We start from the raw sequence: 10,492 nt of genomic DNA, 5'->3' as shown, positions 1-10,492 counted from the left end.
AAATGAGCCTCTAAATTTGCCCTATTGCGGGTAATATGATCTACCTATCAATTATTTGTAATCTAGTCAAAAAGATGCCAAAAAAATATAATACTCCATCTAGATTGAAAATTTTTGTCAATAGAAAAGAAGAGAAACATGATAACTTTATAAAATATTTTACCTCTGGTATAGTTTTGATATAGCGTATAATAATAATATATTAATATTAATAAATGATGAGATTAGTTATCTTTAGAATGCATTCTATCTTATGTCTGGTTTGATGTATTAATGACAATTTTGTTTCTACAACCATGCATTATTACTGATCAATGTATTGTTAAATGCTAATACGTTGATTTGTTATGTATTAGTTACATATACCTATATGTTTTGTAATAAGAAAAATGATGTATAACTAATTAATAAGTAGTATTATCATGAGTAAAGTTATTTTTCTGGTCAGTAGAGAGCTTCTAAGAACAAAAACTAAATAATTGTATTGTATGGCTGCTATTCAAAATTCCCCACCTAACGCGTCCTGGAATAATTGATATGACTTGAAGCCGCCTCTAAAATTAAATAATAATTGGTGCTTATAATGTTTTACATATTATATAAAGCAAGGTATAGCCCAATGAATTTTCATTCAAAAGCTAGCAACAATGGCAAGTTTGTGTAGTAATAGTAGTACTACTTCTCTCAAAACTCCTTTCACTTCTTTAGGTTCCACTCCAAAGCCTTGTCAACTTTTCCTACATGGAAAACGTAACAAAGCATTCAAAGTTTCATGCAAGGTTACCAATACTAACGGTAACCAAGATGAAACGAATTCTGTAGATCGAAGGAATGTTCTTCTTGGCTTAGGAGGTCTTTATGGTGTTGCTAATGCTATACCATTAGCTGCATCGGCTGCTCCTACACCACCTCCTGATCTCTCGTCTTGTAGTATAGCAAGGATTGACGAGAATCAGGTGGTGTCATACAGTTGTTGCGCGCCTAAGCCTGATGATATGGAGAAAGTTCCGTATTACAAGTTCCCTTCTATGACTAAGCTCCGTGTTCGTCAGCCTGCTCATGAGGCTGATGAGGAGTACATCGCCAAGTACAACTTGGCGGTTAGCAAGATGAGAGATCTTGATAAGACACAACCTTTGAACCCTATTGGTTTTAAGCAACAAGCTAATATACATTGTGCTTATTGTAACGGTGCTTATAGAATTGGTGGCAAAGAGTTACAAGTTCATAACTCGTGGCTTTTCTTCCCGTTCCATAGATGGTACTTGTACTTCTACGAGAGAATCGTGGGAAAACTGATTGATGATCCAACTTTCGCTTTGCCCTATTGGAATTGGGATCATCCAAAGGGTATGCGTTTTCCTGCCATGTATGATCGTGAAGGGACTTTTCTTTTCGATGAAACACGTGACCAAAGTCACCGTAATGGAACCGTCATTGATCTTGGATTTTTTGGCAGTGAAGTCGAAACAACTCAGCTACAGATGATGAGTAATAACTTAACTCTAATGTACCGTCAAATGGTGACTAATGCTCCATGTCCTCGGATGTTCTTTGGCGGACCTTATGATCTCGGGACTAACGTTGAACTCCCCGGAACTATAGAGAACATCCCTCACGGTCCTGTGCACATTTGGTCTGGTACAGTGAGAGGTTCAACTTTGCCCAATGGAGCCATATCAAACGGGGAGAATATGGGACATTTCTATTCCGCTGGTTTAGACCCGGTTTTCTTTTGCCATCACAGCAATGTGGATCGAATGTGGAGCGAATGGAAAGCAACAGGAGGGAAAAGAACCGATATCACACATAAAGATTGGTTGAACTCCGAATTCTTCTTCTACGATGAAAATGAAAATCCTTACCGTGTGAAAGTCAGGGACTGCTTGGACACGAAGAAGATGGGGTACGATTACAAGCCAATGGCAACCCCATGGCGTAACTTCAAGCCTTTAACAAAGGCTTCAGCTGGGAAAGTAAATACAAGTTCAATTCCTCCAGTAAGCCAGGCATTCCCATTGGCGAAACTCGACAAAGCAGTTTCGTTTTCCATCAACAGGCCGACTTCATCGCGGACTCCACAAGAGAAAAATGCACAAGAGGAGATGCTAACATTCAACAGCATAAGATATGATAACAGAGGGTACATAAGGTTCGATGTGTTCCTGAACGTGGACAACAATGTGAATGCGAATGAGCTTGATAAGGCAGAGTTCGCGGGGAGTTATACTAGTTTGCCACATGTTCATAGAGCTGGTGAGACTAATCACATCGCCACGGTTGATTTCCAGCTGGCCATAACAGAACTGTTGGAGGATATTGGTTTGGAAGATGAAGACACAATTGCGGTGACTCTGGTGCCAAAGAGAGGTGGAGAAGGTATCTCCATTGAAAATGCGACCATCAGTCTTGCTGATTGTTAATTAGTTACTATCGAATTTGAATCTGCTGATATTACTTTGATGCTCTGTTTCTGTTTTTTTCTTTTCTTCATGTGGAATCAGCTTGATGCTTGATTTCCTTTTTAGTTGTTATGCAAGAATAAATTAGTTACAATTATGTTTGAAAAAATAAAACATTATTTACTTTTGATTTCAAATCAAAAATATAATCCAAGTTAAAACGCGATAATATCATTTTGTCTAGAATAGGTCACAACTCACGAGGCTCCATAGGTTCGTCTTTTAGGTGTACAGTTACTTTTCTTCATGGAATTTGGAGATGAGAATATCATCTTGTCTAGAATGAAAAATGGTGATAGTGATTGCTTCCATGGGGTAGCCACATAGTGGCGAGGGTGTCCTACGGCACATCCTTCGTCTAAAAAGAATATGGTATATATAAATAAAACAATATACAAAATAATTAAATAATATATTTTGAACATTTTTAACATAATAAATTGCTAATTTTGGATACACTTTGTTAAATTTTTGGCTCCGCCCCTGGATTGCTTCCTAAGTCGGATGAAAACTAAGTAGTGATAGTGATTGATAAAAGGCATAATACATAAATATAACTCTTAGCTTGACATCATAAACGCGATCCTTAACTTGACGTCCACTGGCAACTATGACTCTTAACTTTGGGTATGCACAAGTAGACACTTAAACTTGTGTAAAATTGAACAAATAGACACATTCGTCCTACATGGCAATTTTGTGTCCTGTATGTACATGTGTGTCTACTTGTTCAATTTTATACAATTTAAATGCCTAGTTATACACACTCAAAGTTGAAAGACATAGTCGTACACTGAAATTAAGTTAAGGATCATGTTTATGTACTATGTCTTGATAAAATTAAGTAGTGGAAGTGAAAAATATCATATTCATTCAAGGAAGTTACTATATATTATAAAATGGTGATTGTAATTGCTTCTTGAGTCGAATGATTCATAATACCAATAATATTATCGAGTTTATAATTAAATATGTATAATTATTTTATTAAATATACCATGTATAATTAAAAATTACTAGTTCCCCGTAAATTAATCTTTAGATCCATTCCTTTAAAGATTTATTCATGTTATTTGTTTTAATGGTGTTGAACAATGACAGAGTAAAAATTGACGACTAATGAAAATAAGAACATAGGTAAAATTCTTCCTATTTCCATAACAATTTCATATTATTAAAAAACATTTGAGTAAATATAAATCCAAAGTTGTCTCCTTATTTAGAATTTGAATATTTAGAAGGTTGTGCATTCCAAAAGATGTACATCAACATAATATAATATGATATTATATCAAAGTTATCTTTCTGTTTAAAAAAGTAGTACACTACTTATATTTGATTAGTCTACTACAGATCTTCCCAAGTAAAAAAAAATTATTAAAAATTTCCCACATTTATTATTCTTAATTTCCCTCCTACCGCGTCCCAAATATAGTAATTATTAAGTGAGCTTTTAAACTTGCTCCCTATTGGAGTATATTTTATCAATGAATTTTTAATCTACCTATCAATAATTTGTAATTTAGTCAAAACGTTCAAAAAAGATAACCTTTTAGAATGAAGTTTAAGAAAAAAAAGAATTTTTTTTATCTGATGTACTTAAACGTATTAAAAATGTTATTTTGTATTGTTGTCTTAAATATGTCACGTGGAAAAATTAAAATTTTAGTATAATTAAAGAAGAAAAAAAGATTTATTTTTTAAAAAGACTTGAAAAGAAAGCATGTACTATATCCACTTTTAATTGTAATAATTTTTCTTTTTAGATTCAAACGATAATAATTTTGACTAATATTTTATGATGTATATTTTCACCATATCGATATGCAAATAATTGCAATTGATAGTGCTTTTCATATTGTTTAATATCTAAATTTTTTATTTAATATTAATATAATCTAATTTAATTTTTAAAATTACTTAAATTGACTTCTGGAAAAACGTAATATGACAATTAAAAATAAATTAAAAAAAAGTATTATTTTTTAAAGGAAGGGGCGGAAGATTTAAATCAATAGGATAAATGAAGAAATTAAACCAAGCCCAAAAAGAAACATAATAACTTCACAAAATTTATTTTGGCAAAAGAATATATTGCATATATAGTAAACATGAAATATAAGCTAATTTTGAGATGTAAACATGAAATATAAGCTAATTTTGAGATCTGTGTCATCACTAAAACCACTTCTTTTCTTAATCTTAGTGAAAAATAGTGCTTTGAGAGCGGAAAAGAGTTGTTAAATGAGTTTTGGAGTCAGTTTAATAAATATAGTACTGAATAAGATCCGTTAGTAATGATGAAATTAATAATCTGGAGACTATTTTTAATTAACTGTTTCATTTGGTGTATAGTATAATTTTTACGAATTAATATAGGTGGTATCATAAAGCTTTATTATTTTATAAAGATATTATTTAATCGATAAATTCATATTTATTAATTGGGAAAAGGCTAAAATATGTATGAACTTTCAGAAAAGGTTCACTTATGTCATTCGTTAAAAGTTTGGCACCCGTTCAAAAAAAGGCTAATTCATGCCATTATTTTTTAACAGTGATTTTGCAAAACAATTTTTGACACGTGGTCAATTATAATTCGGCTACATCATCAATTTTTTTAATTGAAAAATCATAATTCTGGGGAAAAAATTGAATTAATTTTTTTTTTGATTCTTTATTAAATAAATTGATGATATGGCCTAATTATAACTAGTCACGTGTCAAAAATGGTTTTGTGAAACCACCGTTAAAAAATAATGGCATGAATAAGCCTTTTTTTGAACGATAATGGCATAGATGTGCCAAACTTTTAACGAATGACATATGTAAGCCTTATCTGAAAGTTCGATGACATATTTGAGTCTTTTCCCTTATTAATTTAAAGAATGGTTTGAGATGTAATGAAGGTTAATTTTGATTATATTAAAATCATTGTATCTTATTAATTTATGTATCATATTTATTGATCACAAAAAAAAATATTGAATTGCCACCATCGTACAAACAAAAAAGCGTGGATAACAAGTATGTTTTTTGATTCAATATATTTGTTGGTTTGACCACCAAATGTATAATAGACGAGTTTTGATTATGGTAGATAAATGTACATCACATAATAAAAATATTGAAGGACTACATAATATTGGATTATTTTTCTTGCCACCCAACATGACATTCAAAATTCAACATTGTGAGGCAATAATAATAAGAGCTTCAAAGATGTATTATCGTAACAGATTTTATCATATGATATTAGAAGGTTATGAAGTGGGACAAATTGATCCAACAAAGATTAATGTTTTGGATGTTATCAATTTTGCTATCCCTACTTGTACAACAAATGTTCGATAGGAGACAATAGCAAATTGTTTTTGACACTGTAAAGTTTGTTCGGGGATGTAATCTGAGAGAATTTGAATGAACCCATTTGTGAAAATGTCATTCATGAACTCAAGGTCATGATTAATGTTCTCGGTTACCACAATAAAATGGATGTCAATAACCTGTTATACATGTTCAGAGGTCCATAGCTTAGAAGAAGTTATGAATACCATCTGAAAAAGCAATGTCGATGATGAAGTTGAATATGATACTATACCTTTGAAACCAATTACACGTAAGAAACCACTTATCGCATCTGAAATTCTTCACAATTTTATGGTGAATTTCGAAAAGACAACGTCGGAGCTCTTGGGAGCAATATGAAAAGTTAGAAATGAACTTCAACTACATTTAAATTTCAACAAAAAAAAGAACAGAATAGAATCATCTTTTATTAAATTATCTTAGATATATTTGTACTTTTGAATAATTACTAATATATGATATTAATAGGACACATGTATTTATATAGGGGTCTTCTAAAAATATATTATCTCATTATTTTATTGAAAATGGTTTCATTGCCCTAATCGAAATCCTAGAAAAATATTATTTTAGAGAGATTATTAATTTATCGAGTATTAATTTATAGAGATTTTACGTTAATGTTATTGTGAAATTATAACCAATGCTTACTTATATATTTTTTAAAAAATTTCCTCACCTACCACATCCCAAATTTTTCGGTATGAGATCGACCTACCTCTAAGCTTATTTGAAATGGAGTAATATTTTATTTGGCCCCAACACATTATATAAGGCAATGTATAGCCCTATGAATCTTCATCCAAAGCTAGCAATAATGGCAAGTTTGTGTAGTAATAGTAGTAGTACATCTCTCAAAACTCCTTTTACTTCTTCCACCACTTGTTTATCTTCCACTCCTAAGGCTTCTCAACTTTTCCTACATGGAAAACGTAACAAAACATTCAAAGTTTCATGCAAGGTTACCAATACTAACGGTAACCAAGATGAAACGAATTCTGTTGATCGAAGAAATGTTCTTCTTGGCTTAGGTGGTCTTTATGGTGTTGCTAATGCTATACCATTAGCTGCATCCGCTGCTCCTACACCACCTCCTGATCTCTCATCTTGTAATAAACCAAAGATTAATGCAACTACGGAGGTGCCATACTTTTGTTGCGCGCCTAAGCCTGATGATATGTCCAAAGTTCCTTATTACAAGTTCCCTTCTGTGACTAAGCTCCGTATTCGTCCCCCTGCTCATGCTCTTGATGAGGCGTATATTGCCAAGTACAATCTGGCGATTAGTCGAATGAAAGATCTTGATAAGACACAACCTGATAACCCTATTGGTTTTAAGCAACAAGCTAATATACATTGTGCTTATTGTAATGGTGGTTATTCTATTGATGGCAAAGTGTTGCAAGTTCATAACTCGTGGCTTTTCTTCCCGTTCCATAGATGGTACTTGTACTTCTACGAAAGAATCTTGGGATCACTCATCGATGATCCAACATTCGGTTTGCCATTTTGGAATTGGGATCATCCAAAGGGCATGCGTTTCCCTCCCATGTTTGATGTTCCAGGGACCGCCCTTTATGACGAAAGGCGTGGTGATCAAATCCATAATGGGAACTTTATAGATCTTGGTTCTTTTGGGGATCAAGTTGAGACAACTCAGTTGCAGTTGATGACTAATAACTTAACCCTGATGTACCGTCAGTTGGTAACTAATTCTCCATGTCCTCTTATGTTCTTTGGTGGACCTTACACTCTTGGGAGTACGGTCGAAGCAGCGGGAACTGTTGAAAACATCCCTCACAGCCCTGTTCACATTTGGGTTGGTACGAGACGAGGTTCAGTTTTACCTGATGGTAAAATATCAAATGGTGAGGATATGGGTAATTTCTATTCAGCTGGTTTAGACCCGCTTTTCTATTGCCATCACAGCAATGTGGACAGGATGTGGAACGAATGGAAGGCAACTGGAGGTAAACGAACAGATATACAAAACAAAGATTGGTTGAACTCGGAGTTCTTTTTCTATGATGAGAATGGAAATCCGTTCAAAGTGAGAGTCAGAGACTGTTTGGATACGAAGAAGATGGGGTATGATTACCAGCCAACGGCGACCCCATGGCGTAACTTCAAGCCAAAAACAAAGGCTTCAGCTGGGAAAGTGAATACGGGTTCAATTCCTCCCGAAAGCCAGGTATTCCCATTGGCTAAACTCGACAAAGCAATTTCATTTTCCATCAACAGGCCTGCTTCCTCGAGGACTCAACAAGAGAAAAATGCACAAGAGGAGGTCCTAACATTCAATGCAATAAAATATGATAACAGAGATTACATAAGATTCGATGTGTTCCTCAACGTGGATAACAATGTGAACGCGAATGAGCTTGACAAGGCAGAGTTTGCGGGGAGTTATACTAGCTTGCCACATGTACACAGAGTTGGAGATCCTAAACATACTGCAACTGCTACTCTCCGGCTGGCGATAACAGAACTGTTGGAGGACATTGGTTTGGAAGATGAAGATACTATCGCGGTGACTCTGGTACCAAAGAAAGGTGATATCTCCATTGGAGGTGTGGAGATCAAGCTTGCGGATTGTTAAATTAGTGTGTGTAGTGAATCTGCTGACACTACAGTTGAACAAGGATAGGTTCTGTTATGATTCTGTTTTTGTTTGTTGGTTTGTCTGTTTGTTTTTTAATTTCCATGTTTGAAACTTGATTTCCTTGTACTTGTTATTCACCAATAAATGAATCCATTTTCCAACTTGTTATTTGTAACTATAAAACAAACTTAATATCCACTTCGTTTTATCTCATACAAGAAAATGTTCAACATGTTGTTTATTGGAATGAGTCAAATGTTATGATTTGATGAATTTCAGCTACCACAATCACTCTAGCTAGTTAGTGTATTAAGTTTTGAAGTTTGAATTATGAATAGCTAAGTTAAAGGGATGATATTTTTTATATGAGATTCCTAACTTTTTCAAGAAAAAATAGTGAACAAGATTAGCATGTGGATTTAGAAAGGACTAATAACCTTAAAATAATGTAGGATACACAATAATCACATATAGTATTGAATATTTACCCCCACTATAGTATTTTTTTATTATTATATAAAGAAAAGGTGCGATTTCTGACTAGAATTATTAATATTATTACACAAAGCAAAAAAGACTTATAATATATAGTACTCCTACTAGTAAATAGCAGTGACCTTAAATAACAGCTACAAATGGAATATATATTGAATAATTACACCACAAGTCGATAATAAGCAGATCAAAACAATTAATGTAATAAGAAATATTTGTCTGACACAATTAATAAGAAAGATTTCTGTCTGATACAATTTATATGATTTTATTTTATTTTTAATCTGTTTAAAATATATATATAAATTTAATTTAAAATATTTATTTTTTATTTAAGAAAATGATTTATAGTTAAATAAATGTCTATAATTCATTTTAGATTATAAATTCAAAATGCATATTTTTTTTCTTAAATTTCGTATTAAATTAAACTAATTTAAATAAATTAAAATAAATTAAGACGATTGAACTAAGTATTTCAACAAAAGGTGCTATTTCTGACAATAAATATTAGTATATTGTTAAAGAAAGAAAGTGGACTTATAAATATATACTGTATTAGATAATAGCTATTAATGGAATATATATTGAATAAATAATTGCACCACTAGCTAGTCGATGATAATGAAGTATATAAAAACAATTACTATTTAATAAAAAGGACAATTTCTAAAAAGAATTAAAAGTCTTGTTAAAGAAAGCAAGTAGACTTTATAATATACTATTAGGCACATGTTTCTCCTTCAATTCGAGATGCCTTGGATTACGAAAAAGTTTTAAGACAAAAAAAAAAAGGACAATGGAATTGAGAAGATGACAACTTAATTTTTGAATATTTAAAGTATTAGCTCCACTAGTGGATGTTGAATTTAAAAATGAAATAAGATAGTAAATTAAGTGGATATTAATTTAATTGTGTCGGGCCTTAGAATTTTTGATGATGGGACAAAGTAAATCGGATCGAAGGAATAAGAGGAGTTCGAGATTACTAAGGGCTCATTTGGTCATAGATTTTCTAAATATTTGAAAAAGAAATTGACAAATAGTGTTTATCGATATATTTTGTCATTATATGACAAATATTTTTGGCAAATATTCCAAATTCGCAAATACTAGCTTTTATTAGTATTTGGGTCAAATCTCATTATTTGGAATCTTTTAAAAATTGAAAGTTTACCCCAAACTTTTATCTTTTACAAAAACACCCTCTATAATTGTTGTTTACGTTGTATTACATAATTTTTTACATTAATTTCAAAGTAGTGAGAAATATTCAGTGAATGTGAAATGATAATATGATTATTGATGAAAATGATGAATAATCGGCTCAAGATAACAAAGTTATGTGTTTTGTCTACTTCACAATGTATGAAATGATGCTTGTTGCACTCACTCAAAATTACCACATTGCTCTAGTGTGTCGACATTATTGTTATTATTGTAAAAAAGATCCAATTAACTTGTAATACAAACTTATGGTTAATTTTTGATATTTTTAAAACTTGGGGGTATAAATCATATTTTTTCTAAAAAAGTGAAATATATTTCCCAAATACTATGGCCA

General features: G+C 32.0%; 2 protein-coding genes across 2 annotated transcripts; both read left to right on the top strand.

Annotated features, from left to right (window-relative positions):
• Positions 1–647: 647 nt before the first annotated feature.
• On the top strand, positions 648–2,423 carry LOC101258176 (polyphenol oxidase D, chloroplastic). The gene is given in 1 exon segment (NM_001347956.1): positions 648–2,423. A coding segment is annotated over 1 exon segment (1,776 nt).
• A 4,208-nt stretch (positions 2,424–6,631) lies between these two features.
• On the top strand, positions 6,632–8,581 carry LOC606710 (polyphenol oxidase A). Its single transcript, NM_001375887.1, is given in 1 exon segment — positions 6,632–8,581. A coding segment is annotated over 1 exon segment (1,782 nt). The 5' UTR covers positions 6,632–6,648; the 3' UTR covers positions 8,431–8,581.
• Positions 8,582–10,492: the final 1,911 nt, after the last annotated feature.

The sequence above is a fragment of the Solanum lycopersicum genome, chromosome 8 (genome assembly GCF_036512215.1).
Source record: "Solanum lycopersicum chromosome 8, SLM_r2.1".
Lineage (NCBI taxonomy): Eukaryota > Viridiplantae > Streptophyta > Magnoliopsida > Solanales > Solanaceae > Solanum > Solanum lycopersicum.
This window is presented reverse-complemented; position numbering and strand designations above follow the sequence as displayed.